The sequence below is a fragment of the Bactrocera tryoni genome, chromosome 3 (genome assembly GCF_016617805.1).
Source record: "Bactrocera tryoni isolate S06 chromosome 3, CSIRO_BtryS06_freeze2, whole genome shotgun sequence".
NCBI classification, from domain to species: Eukaryota; Metazoa; Arthropoda; class Insecta; order Diptera; family Tephritidae; genus Bactrocera; species Bactrocera tryoni.
Genome location: NC_052501.1, coordinates 76650848 through 76669591, shown reverse-complemented (window position 1 = coordinate 76669591; position 18744 = coordinate 76650848). Strand labels below are relative to the sequence as shown.

The 18744-nt window shown below is 34.6% G+C and overlaps 1 protein-coding gene across 7 annotated transcripts in view; it reads right to left on the bottom strand.

The window, feature by feature from the left end:
- LOC120770434 overlaps positions 1 to 18744 on the bottom strand; it is a 295387-nt gene that overhangs the window by 84942 nt on the left and 191701 nt on the right. For all 7 annotated transcript variants that reach the window (XM_040097896.1, XM_040097901.1, XM_040097898.1 and 4 more), the window contains 2 exons: positions 15235 to 15440; positions 5840 to 5953 (listed from right to left, as the gene is read on the bottom strand). In XM_040097896.1, the coding sequence (XP_039953830.1) occupies positions 5840 to 5953; positions 15235 to 15440 (320 nt within the window). The remainder of the gene's footprint in view (positions 1 to 5839; positions 5954 to 15234; positions 15441 to 18744) is intronic.

The window sequence follows — 18744 nt, the reverse complement described above, 5'->3', positions numbered from 1 at the left end:
ATAATTTTCGCAAAAAATTAACAAATAAATACAATACTTTTATTTGAAACTTTTAAAGTTTGTTTGTAATTTCCACAAAGTCTAAAATAATCTTTTAGTGACTTTCAAGGTGAGCAAAACACTTGAGTTTATACCTTTTTCACATCCTCGTCGCCATCATAGCTAATTTTATGAGCTATCATTGCTTATACTTTTAAGGAAATGAAACATTTGACAACCTGTTTATGCCTTGCACTTTATTGCTCGCTTTGAAATTGCCTTTTATGACTATCGAATAGCGTGAACGCTTTGATGGACTAGGAAATGTAATTAATTACCAACAAATAAAAGTTCAAACGGTAGCTTAATATGCAGCACGCGTGGTGTGAAGAGTATAGTATACGCTGACAATGTATTCGAATGTGTTTCTATGTAAGTACTCACAAGGCCTGTAGGAAATTTGATTGTGAATCTTAAAATTTTTGGTTAGTTTTCGGTAACACCAAACGGTTGTAAGTTTCGTGAGTGATAGTTGATTCGATAATAGTCGTTTTTTTAAGTACATAGTAATTACTAAAATCATTTGTAGCTTCTTCTTTAAATAAAATATGTCACTGACCGATTTGTTGAAATTTTCTGGAAAGTAGTGCAAATCAAAAATATCTGTGGAAATTTCCATAAACTAGGAATGTGACAATATTGATACTAATATAGAGTGGCTCAGTAATCGCTTTTCGCCTTTCGGAGATTCCAAGTATAGCCAGGTCGCTTTCCGTCTGGTCTTTCCAACGCAGTAGAAGTCTCCCTTTTCCTTTGCTTCCCCCGACGGGTATTGCGACCAATGCTCTCAGAGCTGGCGTGTCCTCTTCCATCCGGACACAACTATCTAGTCAGCGTAGTCGCTGTCACTTAATTCGCTGAACTATATCAATTTCGTCCTATATCTCGTACAGCTCATTGCTCTCTCGACTTCAGTAAGGAAGATAGGTGGAAGGAATCATATGTAGAACTTTACGCAAATGAGGAAAGTTCTTTGAGCGCCATTCATTTGGAAATGGCCAGAAACGATTTTTACATATGTCTCAAACAGCTCACGACTTTCAGTTTTAGGCCAAGTATCCTCTGGGTAGCTAAAAAACATAAGTACGTTTGAAGGCGATCTAAAGTGAAAAGGCGAAACACCTCTCCCCACAGTTGTGGTGGTGGTGCTGGGCTTGGGACCCACCACGTAAAAAAACGTACCCGAAAGGAAAAGGGAAATACTCAATAAATGCCCTGGGTGCTTGTGTTTCCATATACGACGGTCTCTTTGATCCACAACTAGGAGTTCTGGGCATCGTAACGAACAGGCATCTCTGGCTAACTAAATGATGATGTTCGTGACCTAACCTAACCTAAGCTCTCGGGAAATCGAGCTATATTCGTAGAATAAAAACAATATGAGTGGGAGAAGTTCAAATTGCTGACTAGCAAGAAGAGTAGTACTCCCGAAAATTCAAAGAAAGTATGGCATCTAATATAAGGTCCACTAGCGAGGACAATAATACAAGCAATGAAAGAGAGAGGAGAGGAGATGTAAAGGTAACACATCTCCTCTCCTCTCTCTTTCATTGCTCTAGAGTGGACTTGAATTATTATTGAGGAACACTATTATTATTTGATAGATCAGATGAGCAGTGAACAATATGGAGAATATGATGAAGCCAATATCATGATATAGTGTAAAGAAGGTGGAACAGATAGAGAGTTGAATATGATAAGCAGTTTTCTATGCAATAGGAGAAAAAGAGAAGCAGGTTTTCATACAAAAGGCGGTAGATATTGCGGCTTTGACAATCTCTTCACTTTTCTGTTAAATAAAATAATGATTAAGCCGCGTCTTTTCTTCATACCATATACATACAAACATTTGCGGCTACACTTTTCTTTAGAAAAAATTTTGTGAAACAAATACCTTTAGACAAACAAATGAAGAGAACACGCATAAAATATGTTTATGTATAATGGTAAATATTATTTTCTTAGCTACATATGTATCACATATGAATAACTGCGCTTATTGCGGCGTCATAAACACAAATTGACATTGCCACCGATACGGTTGTGCTTGTTATGCCATACTCTTCTGCCTCACCATTATAAGCATCACCATCATACCCATCATACACATCGGCAGTGTCATCATAATCATCAGCAGCACGGTGCTATCGCTGTGCACACTTCACTGGCTGCCATTGTAGCAATGCGTCTGTTGCCTTGCCACGCTCCTACCCACCTTGCCACGCTGTTTCACACATTTCGCATTTTTTCTAATTATTCAATTCGTTCCCAACCCGCTCATGCTCTTCAAGTAAATTGGCAACTGGGTCGCCGCCACGCTGTTTCCGCGTCGCCGTGTCTGTCGATTTGTTTTGCGCGGCGTTGCCCACCCGCCGTTAATTCTTTCTTGCTGTCTCTTTTTGTTTCTTTTGTTTTTTGTTTTCACTTTTTTTCTTTTTGATTTTTTTGCTTTTGTTTTGCTTCCTTTGATTTTTTTTGTTTTGTTTTCTTTCTTCTTTTTTTTTCTGGCTGCTCTCCGCGCTTATTGATGTTATGACATTGCTGCATATCCTGGGCTTCGTGCTTCGAGTGTTTCGCATGAGTGTACCACTCCATTTATGCGCTTCATGTGTGTGGCACACTGTGTGCGGTGGCATCTTGACATTAGCTTTTTCTTAATATTTCATTTTCTTTCCGCCCCCCGCATCGCTGCTTTGCGCTCTCATCAGCATTAAAGCATTACACTCCTTTTATGCGAGTCAATTTTTCTCCATTGCCATACCCTCGGTATTTTGGAATGTACAAACATGAGTAGATAGCTGCACATATACACGTATATATATTAGGGTGGGTCAAAAAAAAATTTTTTTTTCTACGTTTTGGCCTTTTCTCTGATATATTAAAATAATGATAAAAAGTTCCGTTGCTTTAAAATTATCGAACTTTAACCGCTATTATCTACGAAGTAAAATTCGTGGTAGACTTCTTTTTGAAGCGCAATCAATTTCCTACAAAATGCCTTTAACGAAATATTTTTTCAAGCAATTGGAAGCGAGATATGAATTTTTATTTTTCATAATAAGAAAAAAAACCGTCAGGAGAAGGACCTTTCGGTTACAATTAAAAGCTCATACTTTTAGGGCCTTTCTTAGAGTTGTCTCTCAACCGCTTTTTCCTAGCATCAATCAAAAAAAAAATTTATTCCTTTTGACCCACCCTAATACAATATATGGTATATACTCACACAAACACTTAGAACAACAAATAGCTGCACATCTTCACATTGAATTCGTGCTTTCTTCTCCATTTCAGTACATAAATTCTTATAAATCTAAATATTCATGTATGTTTTGATATATGCAAACATATACATATATATATATATATACATATATATATACATATGTATATACATAAATATATACTTGTATTTTTTCGTGCCTGTTGTCCTGAATGCGAGCTTATAATGACAGCTTGCGGCAATCAGCATAATGATGAGTGAACGTCTGCATAAATTATTCGCTTCATATTCATTTCTTTGGCTTCCCACGCAGAGTTGTTTTCTTAATTTTCCTGCTAAGTATTTCGTACTTCGTAAGAATCATGTATTTCCATATACCATACGCGTATGTGCGTAGATAAATAGCAAAATTACTTTTTGGATACTAAGTATTTCCATGAAATAAGCGGGCATAACAAATGGTTGGGCATAAGCAGAAGTATCACTTAGCTTTCAGTCTAATTACTGGTGCTTGCGGGGGGTGTGGCGACATCACTCGGAGCATTCTCCACCCCCTATATTATATGGTGTGCCACAAAAGAATGTTTGATGTTATGGCAGTAACAAGAACTGCTGTTTCCGTTAGTTTATTGCTTAAATAAACAGCTCAGCAGTTTTTGGTGGGACTTTTCTGGAGCGCAGTACGAAATGCTGGATTGCGCTCTACGGCAGATGGTCTTTTTATGAACGGTCTTTCCCTCATGTGGTGGTATATTTAAAATATTTACACTATATACCGGGAACTTGAAGAGATATACAGATGTAAGATAGGATCCAGCAGAAGTGAGTGAAAAATTTCGTCTATTTATGAACAGCGGATTAAATCTTATTCTAACAAGAAAAGACTTATGCTTCGATGCACCCAAGCTAGAATACCTTTCCGAAATATATAGAGTATTTCATACAAAAACTTGATTTTCTTCACTTAGCTTGTAAGATAGCTATATCATATAGTAGTCCGACCTGACAAACTTTTTCGGTTATTGTGGTTCTGTCGTGGACAAGGCAGATTAATTGAAGACATACTTATAAAATAAAAAAGTTTTCTATACAAGCACTTGCTTCCGACCGTTCAGTTTGCATGGCCTGAATAATTTCTTTGAATATTACACCATGCCTTAAACAATGATCCATTCCAAATTTTTTGAAAATATCTTCCCAAATAAAAATGTTTTCCATACAAGCACTTGATCTCGTTTGTTCAGTGAATTGATGTATGCAAAATTTCTGAGCAGTATCTCCGAAACTGAGGGACTGGTTCGCAGCAAGGGGTGCTCTAAAGAACCTAATCCTGTCGTAGATTGACATGGCTTGCTTCAAACCAACTTCGTCCTGCTCGTTATTTCGCTGAAAGACCTTAGAGCCGTCTAAGCGATTCTAAGCTACACTTTCTATATGATGGGGATATTACAAACAATCCATATATATTAAATAATACGGGAAGGGTGGCTTCAATCCATCTTAAAGGTACGAACTTAATACAAAACTTTGGTAACACTACACAAGAAATTATATTAATATTGATAAGGTGGCAGGGCTGTCTTGTTGTTATGCACTGTTCAATAGAAGGTCGTCCTCTTTATCGGAGTGCTGTCCACTATGCAAAGGCGACTATGTGGATGCTTGTTGGATCCACACCGTGGAACATTCGAGTGCTCCTCGCCCGGTGCGAAAATGGGGGGACCAATGAACTTCACCTCAATAAAAGGCGCGTCAGAGCAGAACATTGAAATCGACGCGGAAATGGACGTATGATCAAGACCTTTTAAAGAAGATACTCTAAAATCCACTGCATATTCTTTCGCAAAGCACTTAATAACTAAGGTGAATTATAAAGCTTTTATTTGTCGATTATTCATCAGAGCCGGAATTTCTGCTTGACAAATTTCTTATAGATTCAATACTTTATGGATCGTTGGTTATTTCTGGGAATACATTGCTGATGAATATGCCTGCTATAAATAACAACGAATTTTTCAAAGCAACTGCTCTCAAGGCTGAAGCTGAATGCAAAAGATAAAAGGCCTGAAAAGGATATTTTTTTACTGATCTCACTGTATCGGCATATAGTAATATCAGGGGATAATATTGATGATGAATTTTGAACAAAAAGAGGAACGATAAATATTTCAGCGAACCTCAAAAACTTTAGTTTCGATTTACAGACTCCCGAACAGAGGGACAAAGATGACTAAATCGACTCAGATGTGATGTGCTGATCATTTATACATAGGGTCTCGTCAGTTTCTTTTCGGCGTTACAAACTTCCTGACAAACTTAAGTTCTGATTCTTTAGATAAAGTTTTGAAATTGTGGCGATAGAGTCGTACAAGTTTTCATAGGAAAACTGTCTAGTTGACAAACGTTGGAAACCCGAAAGGAATATGATTTTGGGTTCCTTTGAGTGCTACTATACTACAAATATCTAACAAACTACAACATTATAAGTATCTATCTATGTGCGACCTTCCTAGTGGTTAACTTTCTACCATTCAACACCCTTAGTATTAACATATTAAGTTGTTTAAAAGTTGCACTTACCGCCAACCGCCACACAGGTTATATTGATGACTGCACCCTCATTGTAGGGACCCAATTTGTAGTCCTTTATCGTCGCACCTTTACTGTCTAAGATTATTATTGACTCAGGTGGTGCTATAAAATAGAAAATGAAAATAAAATGTTAATAGCTTTTATTTAAAATAGTTTAAAATACGATATGTAGATCTCAAGCACACAATACGCTCAAATTTACAGATATCTTCAAATCCTATGTAGCATTTTTCCAAAGATGAACTTCGGAAAACTTGTTTGAGAGTAATAAGTTCGATGTGAAACCTAGCTCTCAATAAAAGGTGTCAAGTTTTGTTAATGGAGGCGCTGACTTGATCAAATCACCTCTGGAACTGGACAATCTGGGATCTTAGTACTGCATGCAATCTTATCTTCAAATTGCCATTTTGAGGATAGTTGAATCTCGTCTGTAGGTTGTCTTGGGAATTTGAGAATTTCTACAAACCTAAGATTGGAAATAGCTAAATTGACCTGACAAGACTCAATGTGTTAACCAATTTTGGGAGTCAGTTAGCTAAACTGGGGCGCTCTTTCGGAATTTCTGTCTGTTGGAACTGAATACTTGTAGTCACAGCATTTTTCAGATGACCATTTTGCAAACTTATGAGTGTTACCTTTAGATGAGGCTTTTGATCTCGAAAAACTTTAATTTGAAATGTGCGTAGGTAGATTTAGAAGTGACCTTGAGTGTCATTTAATAATGCAGTGATGAGCTTTGGACTAGGCTGAAATGGTAGCTTAAACTGGCGGTCAGCTGCTGGATGTTGGTAGATATAAACCATGCACAGTTTGAAGTCTTCAGTGAGGTACTTGCTATAAGTAACGGTTGATAAAAGTGGAGGTAATTTTTTCAGTAGGCCCTTTTCGACAGATCACGCTTGAACCGTGTCAAGCTGAGTTCATTATTGGATAATATTCGTCCGAGTAGACCAAGTACAGTTAGCAGTGAAGAATACAAGGTAGCCGAAGCTGAGAGTGTACGCGAAATCGTGGTTAGTCCATTCGGCGCCGTTGGCAACAATTCGGACTGACGTATGAAATGACTTGACAAATTTTACATGCAGACCTTAAATTGGAAGCATACAAGAACTTCCTTGTGCAAGAACTGAAGCCGCTCGACCTTCTCAAGCGACATCGCTGCGTTTTATGGAAGTTTCGACGTTTTCGAGAACGTAACCGTCAATGGTAACCATTATACCACCATGATAACCGACTGTTTGATTCTTGAAATTGAAGCCCGAGATCTCGGCACCATTTGGGTTCAACAAGATGGCGCTACTTGCTCCACATCGCATCAATAAATGGATTTATTGAGAGAATACGTCGGTGAGCAGACAATTTAACGTTTTTGGTCGGACGATTGGCTCTCAAACTCGTGTGATATTACACCATTAGACACTTGCCTTTAAGGATATGTAAAGTCTTAAGTCTATGCGGACAACTCCATTTCGATTCAGGCCTTCGAGCAAAATATCGAGCGTGCCAGTTACCAGTCGAAATGCTCGAACGATTCATTGAAAATTGGATTCAACGGATGGACCATCTGAGACGTAGCCGCTTATTTAAGAGGATATCTTCACGAAATTTGGTATATGTAATTTTTTGAGGCAACAATTTAATATCCGAATAATTGTCAAGATCGGATCACTATAGCATATGACTGCTATACAAACTGACCATACTTGCATGAATTTTTTTTTTTATTTGGAGATATCTTTTTAAAATGTGTCACAAGTTATTGTCCAGACAGAACTACAAACTCCGAATTTATAGATCAGACTGGATCACCAGATCATATAGTTCTAAAATGGCTACAACCAGTTTGGGTTAAAATGAGTAGAGTGAAGGCGAATAAGTTGAAATGGAGGCAGTAGAAGTAGAGGAAATAGCAATGAACTCCAGGCCATAAATGCCTGCAGCGGAAAGCGTTTTTCAACTCACCCTGGCGTTGCCAGCTTTCAGTGAAAACTTTTCTAAACACAGCTTATTAGCCTACACATATATTTTATAGTATATATACAATATAACAGTGATAAACACATATAGGTATATTTGTAAGAATGCGGTTGTTCTGCTTGCTTCTCTTTCAAAATTCCACGTCAAATCAGCAAATTAAAAGTGAAAGAAAATAAACGAAATGCAATGCTGGAAATGCTGCTCTTCACTTGCTGTCAGATTTGTTTCATTACACGTATTTACTTCTGTATACACTTGTGTATATATGTATGTGTATGTGTTTTTGTTGTTCGTATTTCATGCTGCTTCGGCGGCTTTCATTAAACGCATTGCATGTCGACGTCTCAACGCCATCATGTCTTTCAACCGACGCCAGCTAAGTAAGCTGCATGTCAGTCAACCAGTCAGTTTGTTAGAGAAAACAGCACGCACACACAAGCAAACCCATGCATACATATACATATGCATGTATGCGTATGTATTGCAAATAAATAGTAGCGATTGTACGAACGCCCACAAGCGCCGGCGAGCATGTGGCAAGATCAAGCGTAGGAATTTTATTAAAAAATACTCATACGTCGTGGCGCATGGCATGCCATCATCAACGCATGGCATGCCATACATTCGGGAATTGCACAAACGCAGAAACGCACACACGCATAACATATGTAAGCGTATAAGTTTACTTTGATTGCGTTGTTCCTATGTACTGTTGCTTAAGTGACTCTGTGTGTATGTGTGTGTGTGCGTTGGTGTTTGTTGACAACTTTTGCTGTACGGTATTATTAAACAGTGTTGATTTTTCCTCACTGTCATGGGAAATGCAGCAAGACAGCAATAAAGTGCTGTAGAAAGTGTAGATATGTGGCAAGTGGGGTTGTGTAGTCAACGCTCTACATACATATATGTTTGAGTTGTGTGGCATAATGGCAGATTTTCTGTTTAGTTATAGTGATTTTTCACAATTTCATTTTTTCTATAGTTTTTTTTTTTGTAACTTGGCAACTCACATAATTGCACAGCAACGCTGCGCACGCTGGCTTTGTAGTTGTATCGGATTTCATAGGGGAGCAGATTGGAAATTTGTGGAATGCTTGGGAATAAAAAAAGTCGGGCAAATTCAAAAAAATATTGGAAATGTCAAAAATACAAAAACTAAAAGCATAAATAAGGGAAAAAGTACATTTATAATAAAAATAAAATCATGAGCTAAATAAAACAAACAAAAATAAAAAAGAAATGCAAAATTAAATAACATTTCAAAAACTTTAAGAATAATTCAAAATGTATTTAAAATTCTATAAAAAGCACTAATCATAATTTTTTGAAAAAAGTAAAACAAAAAATTTTGCAGAAATGAAAAAAGACTGGTAAGGGCCTGTAGTCTGTATTATTTCTACTGGTGTGTAGAACTATATTTGAAAAATTAAAAAATTGTTTGCTAAAATTAAAAAAAAAAAATTAACAAAACTTTTGATATGCAGATATGTAAAAAAAATTTTAAAAATATTTATTGAAACAAGAAAAGTAAAACCAAATACTTAAGAAATATAATTATCTCCATTATATTTCAAAAATGTTAAAAAAATTATTAAATAATAAAAATATATAAATTTTTATATTCAATTATAATAAAAATATACCTAATTTTATATTTTAATTATAATAAAAAAATATAAATTTTTATATTGAAAAAATATGCCATATAAACAAAAATAAAAACATTATATTTAAAGCTTAAATTCTAAAGAAAATAATTTTAAAATTTAGAAAACAATAAAAAATTAAATAATAAAAAATGATTTTATTTAAAAAAATATTTCAAACAAAATTAAAACTACGAAAAATAAGAATTTGATTTTTTTTTTTAACTTTCGTTGTTTGCAAAAATTCTTATTCGTAATAAAAATTAAATTTGAATAATTAAAAAAAAAAAACAATTAATTAAAAATTCAAAAAAATTAGATAAAATTAAAAAATAAACTTAAAATACTATAAAATATGTTCAAAAAAAATTGAAAGATATTTTTTATCGCTTTTTTGCCAAAATTCTGTGCCTGAGTGAAGCTAGTTTTGAAAAACTAAAAATACATGTAAAAAAAATCACAAAAAAACTTTAAAAATTAAAAATGAAAGCGAAAAAATAAAAAAAAGTGTTAAAAATTAAAAATAAATGTAAAACTTCCAAAAATTAAAAAAAAATATTTCAAATATGTCAAAAATTAAAAACTTAAATAGGAAAAATTGAATAAATTTCAAAAAAAAATTAAAATAAGGAAAATGAATTAAAATACAAAAAAGTACGCTTACAACGAAATTAAAAATTAATTTGAAATTAATAGAATTTTAATTATAAAAAAATGTTTAATCCATTTTGCAAAAATTGCATGCCAATATTCAGCACTCAAGTGTAATAAAACTATGCGCAAATGTCTCACAGAAGTAACAAATTAAATAGTCTTCAAAAATGTTCAAAGTTTATAAGACTTTCTTTTTGTAACTGTGAAGCTGCTTCCTGGTTGTTGTTGTTAATTTTCTAAATATTCAACAACACTCGTTCGGCAAACTGTCCGTACACACAACGCACAACTTGCTCTTGGCGCAATCAGCCTATGCACTTTTGCTGTTTCTGGTTTACTTACTAACTAGTTCTAGTTTACTTTAAGGTCGGCGCAATATTTTTGTTGCTGTGGAATTATTTCTTGAAAAAAAGCACAACTCTATAACAGAGCCAGTCAGCTACATACATATGTATGTATGTATGTAGTATGTATGTATTCGTATATGGTGTATACGAATTTAAATAAGCAAATAAATGTCAGTGTTGTTTAGGAGAAATATTTTAAAAACGGATTTTAAAAATTAAAAAAAATATATATATGGCAACTCTATTCAAAATTTTTCTTTTTATATTACTAATTCTGAATCAAGTGGTTAAAACTTTAGCTCAAAATAAACAAAATTTCAACACTCATATTAAATGGCATTTTCTCTATAAAAAATATAAAAAATATGGCAACCTAGATATGAGAAAAAAGAACTTAACAAATTTTAATAATTTTTTTTAACTTGACTATGATTAGAAAGTTTTGGAAAAAGATTTAAAAACGAAAAAATAAAATATTAATTATATGGCAACTCCAATTAAGAACTTCTTTAAGCATTTTGCTCACCTGATAAAAATTTAACAGCTTAAAGGAAAAGTAGTAATATTCATATTATAATGAATGTCGTCAATCAGAAATTTAAAAAAATGTGGCAACCTTATGTGATGAAAAAATCTATAAATTTTATACTTTTTTATTAACTTGACTAAGATAAGAATGTTTTAGAAAAAAAGTTAAAAAATTAAAATTAAATTAAATAATATGGCAACTCTAATTAAGAATTTCCTTTTACAGTTATCATTACTAGCTCATTTGGTAAAAATTGAATATTTCAAATAAGAGAAACCAGCACAACATTCATATTTTACAACATTTTCGTTGTCAAAAAATTTATAAAATATGGCAACCTTTATATCAGAAAAACAATTTTTAATACATTAAGTTTTAATACATTTTTTTAAAGTTGATTAATATAATTTTTCCAAAAATTTCTGTAGAAATAAATATTAAATATCTAAAATACTTTATGGCAACTCTGATTGGGAATTATAGTGTAGAAATGTAAGCGACGCAATATTTATTAAATAAACATCAGTTAGTAAATCAAAATACTGTACTGCATGCAGATTTCAAAGCTTTTTCACGTAAAATTTAAAAGTTTAAAATTTTTTCATATTAAATTTTTTATTGTTGCCACTTTTTCAAAAACTGGTTTAAAAAATAAAAATATTTATCGTCTTTTTTTACTTGAATGTTGAACTGTGTTCTATTAAATTTTTATCACATTTTAATCTTTTTTAACTATTTTAAAAAAAGTGGCAACTCTAAAAAAATTGCATATGAATAAAATTCATTGCAGATAATTTTGAGCTGTTAATGTTTATTAATTTTTAGTAAATATAATTTTTGAAAGGTTTAATAATTTTTTTTTAAATTTGTTTGAAACATTCCACATAATTTTTGTACAGTTGGCAATCCCGCTAACTTCAAAACTTTGCCGAAGCCTTCTAAAACAAATTTGTTTAAAGACTTGCATGAAACAATAAATATTTTCATTTTCAGCGAACACTTGGTCACACTGTTTTTCTATATCCACTCAACTTTAGTAGACTCTCTCCTGTTATCCCTGCTCTCACACTCATCTTAGTGTGAATCTTAAACTTTATATAAAGCTTCTTAATGTGGCACACTACCATATTACCAAAGGTTACGCAATCAGTCGCCACAAGCTTTCATTTCCGTTACGCTGAACGGTCTGCTGCCTGGTCCAACTTCTCTACTATTTTCCGAGCTACACACTGCCAACTGTTGTTTAGTTTGTCTTCCGCAGTAGTTGGCAGCACTTTCACCAGCTCAACTAACCAAAACAAATTTCACTCAAAACTTTCTACTGTTCCGCAAAATTTATAAGGAAGTGCAGGTAGCCAGAAAAAAAGTGAAAATAAATGCCGCAGCAGCTTCGAGTCTTCTAGGTTCGCTATCCTTGAAAGTCAGCACAAAAGTTGGTTCTTATTTAGGTGAAATGAAAACTGCAGAATGTTCATGGCACACACACACACCGCATCTTGTACTGTTTATCTACAGCAAACGAGTTGAAACTATGCACATATGTATACTTATGTACGTTTTATATAATATATGCGTATATACGTGAATACTTATATGTAAGTATGGGTGTGTGGGTATTAAATCTTCATCTTCCACATATTTTGACCTATAAAAGTTTATTTTGCTACCTTTGTGACCACTAAAAGGAGCTTGTTAGTCGCTTTGTGGCATGTATTTATTAAAATTTATTTTTACCGTTATACCGGTGAATTTATTTCGGCTCAACACCGAGGTGAAATGAAAGTGTATTGAAGTGAATTGAGTTTTTTACGCTTAAATTGTGTGCGTAATTTGGTGAAATATTAAACTTTTTGATCTAGCATTTATTGCCTTCACGATGAGCATTTGTGGTTGGTGACTAGTTTCTGAGCAATTTATAGTGCAGACATAAACGAGCAGTTTTGTGTGAATATTTTTAAGTTTTCTGTGCTTCAAAAATTTAGTTTTAAGAGTTTTAATGAAGTTATCGGTGATAAATATTTATTTTAGTTTTTTAAAAATAAATTTCCCTGTAAGCCCCTCCAAAAAAATTAGTTGGTACCCATACTGTAGCTATTCGCTCATCTGATCAATTGCATATGTTGAAATTTTGAAACAGGTGGCAACCTTGTTTATCAAAAATAAGCGAACATTTTTGTGCGAATATTTTTGAGTTTTTGGTACATTAAAAATTGTGTTTAAGTTTTCGGTGATAAATATTTATTTTAGTTTTTTATATAGGTGGCAACCACATTTGAAAATAAATTCATCTGTTAGCACTTCCACAAAAAAGATTTACCTACACTGGAGTAATTCACTCATCTGATCAATTGCAATTTTGGAACAGGTGTCAACCTTGTTTATCATAATATTTAAGCCTGTCATTATTTCTGTTTAATATCAATATCTTTACAATAAACTCTTTTTTAACAACTTTTACCAATAGGTGGCAACCCTTTTTGAAACAAGTTTAACTGCAAACCCTTTCAAACCACATCAGTTTGATACGCATATTGTTGTGGTTCACTTATTTGAATAATTGTATTTAACCACGCTTACATTTCGTGGTTTTAGTAGGTGGCAACCATGTTTACAAAATGTTTATAGCAATGCACACCTGCAATACTGTCTGTTCGAAATAATTATTATTACACATTAATTTTATTTAAAGAAACTATTTTTATATATACAGTATTTTCAAACAGGTGGCAACCACGCTCATAAAATATTTTCAGCTGCAAGTTATTTTAAACTTTTCCAGTTCATGGTAAGTTTTATGTTTTTGTTCTTCACTTTGTTATTTCAAAAATTTCAGGTAGGTGGCAACCCTACTTTAAAATAAGTTTGTGTGCACACCTCTTCAAACTACATTAGCTTCATACACATAAAGTTGAGTGAAGTACTAAGACTCAGTGCATCAATTGCATATATTTCATGTTTCTAAACAGGTGGCAACCATTTTTAGAAAATATTGTCAACAATTTTTTTTCCTATACTTTTTCAGTTCATAGTATTTTTCCATTTCTTGGTTTTTACATTTTATTTATAAATGTTCAAACAGGTGGCTACGCTCTAAAGTGTTTAGGAGGTTTTCTCCGTAGTAACTTTTTCGAGTGATATCAAAACCAATCGTTTAAATAGTATTTATCGATAGTTTTTTTAATGGAATCCCTTAATTTATCACCTCACGGAACTACACATTTTGATAAGTTTATTTATTTTGTAGCAATGTATCGATAAATCAGTACCTATTAATCGATAATGCAAATCATTCGATTAATTTAAATTCAATTTTTTTTCAGAAAATTTATTTTAAAGTTGATATCAAAAAAACGAAGTATGAAATAAAAAAAAATTCATCCAAAAATTATTCGATTTATTAAAAAAACGGATAAATCGAATAAAAAGCTCCAAAAATTAAGAATTTGGAATAACTAACAAATTTATAGAATGAAATCGATTTAAAAAATAGCTTTACTAAATAGGAAATTAGTCTGAGTAATCGAAAACTCGCATTTATCTATTACTGAAGCAAAAATATCGATTGACAAAATATCGATAAACGAATAATATGTCAAAGATTAAAAAAAAAATTTTAATATTTTTTAATCGACTTTTTTCTGAAAAAGCTATCGATAATTCCTGAAATGTTAATTAATCGGTAACAATAAAGTATCATAATTTTCATAATACTCATATAGCGTTTAATCAATTTAAACTACCAAACCTACGGACACCGCTTGGTCATTAACCCGTAATTCACTGCAACTTGAAAGCACTCTCTTAATTTACTCTCAAATTTCTAATGCCAAACACTTTTACTGCCCATCGCACTACAAGTCGTAACTGTATAAAACTTTTCACTTTTACGACTACTTACGACTTCACTGCAGTTTTTACGGCTAACGAAGCTTGGGAACGATATTAAATTCGAAAATTTTAAATAATTGCAAACACACACACAGCTATGCGTTAGAGAGCACTCCTTGGAAGCTTCACTGACGTAGCGAGATACCTAACTAAATTAAATAATGAGAGGAGACAGAAAACTAAAATTACAACAACACGGCAAATACTGAGTTGATTGTAGACCAAACTTAATTTAATTTGCCAATAAAGTTTACGTAACGTACTCAATGCACTCACACACACACACACTACTGAAATAAATTTAATATAATAGATTACAAAAACAACAGCAGCAATACTTACTTATGACAGTTAAATTCACTTTCGAGTTGCGCGTCGGACTCTTTTGAAAGTCAACACGGCAACGATACTCGCCCGTATCCTCTTGTCGTGTCTTCTTAATTGCCAGCGTCCCCGAACGTCCCTCGACAGAGAAGGACAAGCGATCGCGATAGGATTCATCGGACCAGTGTGTGCCATCTGCAAAGTTTGAGTCGCGCGTATCGACGCTGCAAATGAAAGAAGAAAAAGAAAATAACGAAGCAGTTAAAAAGTGTCGAAGAAGAAGAAGCACTAGCACACAAAGGGGAATTTTATAAAAATTTCGAACTAATAAAAGTTCAAGTAATACAATACGAGTATTGGTGGCTAGCAAAAGACATTAAATAACGGAGTTGGAGCTGTAGCGTGGAAGAAAGGAAACTACTTTTCAACGTTAGTGCTCAGAGCAAGCATCGTTTTTTAAGAAAGCGGTAATATGGAGCAGCGATTGCTGGGGTGCTGGATAGGAGGGTTTCAGTAGACCTTCACTGCTTTGTGTCATTTATTTGGAGAGAAGTTTAGGTACCGACCAGAGTTGATTAGTGCGCTGACGTGCTCGAGTGTCAAACACTGCTTGATGCCGAGCGAAATTGTCGCAGTCCGGCGCTGACATAAACTGTCTTCCCGCAACGAGAAGACTAAAAAGCTAACGAACTTTTACTTTAAATCAATTAAAATGCCAAGCAGCTTAATTGGAATTCATCGGCAGAGGCAAGAGCGAAGTAGAGAGTGTGCGTGAAAGAGAGCGCGCAAGCAAGCGAGCGTGTGCGAGCACGCGTACGGAATAGTTTCGCAGCTCATTAGAGGGTGACGTCCGTCTGCTACTGTGCTACCGACTACTGACAATAATAATAAAGGACGCAATCGTGGGTAGAACGCGTGAGCGGAGTATGCGCGCGAGGGGAGCAAGAGTCAAAGACATCAGGCGGCAAAAACTGGAAGGCAGCTGGGATGAGTTCACAGACTACAATGTGCCAAAGTTTTTGACAAAGTGACAACTTGTGAAGCAGCGAAATGGGGCGTTTTATTGTTATAGTTGGCAACGCTGGCGGGCCAATCATGCCAGCGGGTGTGTGTACTGTTTTTGCTCTTTATTTTTCTGCTTTTTGGTATGCAAAGTGACAATGGCGGTTAAGTTTTGTGATGAGATGACGAAATGTTAAATTCCAAAGTGACTTACGTTCGCACTTCCACACATACATACATACCGTTGAAGGCTATGTCTGGCGTATAATAATGAGCGCTCAGATATAGTTAGCAGTAAATTAACGCAAGTCTAACCGAAGGTGATGGGGAAGCGCATAAGAGGTTGTGGATTGGCAAGTGATACTCGCCTAACAACAAAGTGACACTTCATTACACACTGTGGCGTTTTGAAGAAGTAATTAAGCAGGATTGGAGCCTTCATAATAAATGATATGTATACGAATCGTAAAGTTTCGTTCTTGATTCGATTAAGGCAAATTACTATTTTGCAAGTCTCAAAGAGCAGGAAAGAGTGGTGGTCTTGCTTCACTTGTTGGTGTTTCAGTTCATCTTGGCTATCAGATAATATAGAATAACGTCAGGACGTTGCGCTGGGTAGCGTGGTAAGCGTTTTTCTAGAGATAATTCAAGATCCGCTGAATTATAAGGCCACAAAATCTGTTTATCAAGAGTTGGGGCTTACAGCAGCGTGTTTATAATATAAATCTCTATAATAAAAGATTACAGACCACGCAGTCAACAAGAAGCCAGTACAGATCCGCCCCAGTATTGGAGAGCTGACTGCTCTAAAATGTTCTCTCTAATCTTCTTTCTTTCGCGGTCGGCAGAAATTCTCTTAGGAATATCCTCCTCAAGCCAGTCACTGTCACCAATTGGTACATGGACTAATTCCCAGAGCAGATCTTGTTGGTGCGGGTCCGTCCCTCCTTCTTGGTAACTTGCTCCGACTCTGGGGAAAGAACCTGACTGTAGGTATAACACGCAAGAGGTAGAGGTTCACTGAAAAAAACACTCAGCATGGAGGACGGTAAGGCAGAAAGGCGAGCTGAAAAATCGGCCCAAAAGTGGGTGGGAGAAGTAGATGCTTACACAGCCAGATTTGAAAGTAAAAGCGGCGGCTAAATTCCTTAAAAAATTTAGCCGAAAGTTCAACCCTTCGAACGGGCAAGATTGAAGGTTGGCTTGGGCTTTGGCAAAAAAGAAGGTCGAGCCTAATTTAACTAGGAATTGTTGGCAAAAGACAGCGGTATGCTCGAAACAAACTAGCACGGTCAGCTAAACAACGGAGGAAAAAGAACGAGGTTGTAAATCTAAACGTCTGGCTTGATCGAATGAATACCTCATCGTCCGGGGTGGCAGCAACGTCTAGCAAGATAACCAAGAGACATTTAACCGTGGCAATCATTGACCGAAGACACCCTCTTAGACAAATTACCTAGGATAAATGGGAAGTGGCAGAATTTAAATTGCTTAATGTGCTCTTCGCAAGGCTGGGTGATGAGCGAGTGTTGGAGAATTTTCGAAGGTTAGTAATAGTCATCATGAGTCTTAATATCTTCAATAGTTGAGGTAGACGTCGACCTTTAAGAATCCTATGACCTTAAAATGTTAAGAGATCGCTAACTGAAATCCTGCACAAGACCGTTGGGAGCGAAAATGTTGAATCTAATATTATCCCCATATTTAGTGAGGTTATATGCTAATAAAATTACTCAGAATTCGTTCTGCAAAAGTTATGCGATCAAAATAATCTGAAGATACATCGCAAGACTCATCGGTTAAGCATCAACTGATCAATTGAACTTCAGTTAATTTATGCTTAGCCTGAGCTCTGCAATGTGGTCTTTTTCTCTTTCGTTAAGAAGGGTAATTTTAAGACATATAAGTTCACTGCTCTCTACTTTCAAGATTTTGTGTGATTATAACGGTTCGAATATTGCGCAATCAAATTTTCCACCGCAGAAAAATAAAACGCACGTCGACTTACATTTAAGACAGATCTTCTCATGGCACGTAAAGCTCTTAAACATTCAATTTTATTTTCAATATTTCTTCCACATAACAACGGATTCTTAATTAACGGTTTATAAACACATGTGTATATAAATATACTTCTATATGTATGCGTGCACATAGTGGCTGTCGCTTCAATTAAGCGGATTTATATTCTCTCTTTTATTGGCCGCTGAAGAACTTGACTAAGTGCTTGTTATCTTTTAAGCATTACTTTCGGAAAACAAAAACAAAAATAACAGCAGTAATAGGAACAATGCAAGTGGCCGCAACAGCAACAGCTGCGAACTCTTTTAGTTTAAACAAATTCTACTCGTTTTCTTACTTTCATTCGCTCTACTTCTGTGCAACTTATTGTATATTTCGCTTTTGTAGTTGTTGTTATTGGGATATGACTTTATTTTATTTTTGTTTTGTTATGCTCATCTTTCACTGCAGCACTGTCTTTCCTTTTTGCGATGCTGTAAGCGCATATGCTACCCCAAATTTTAA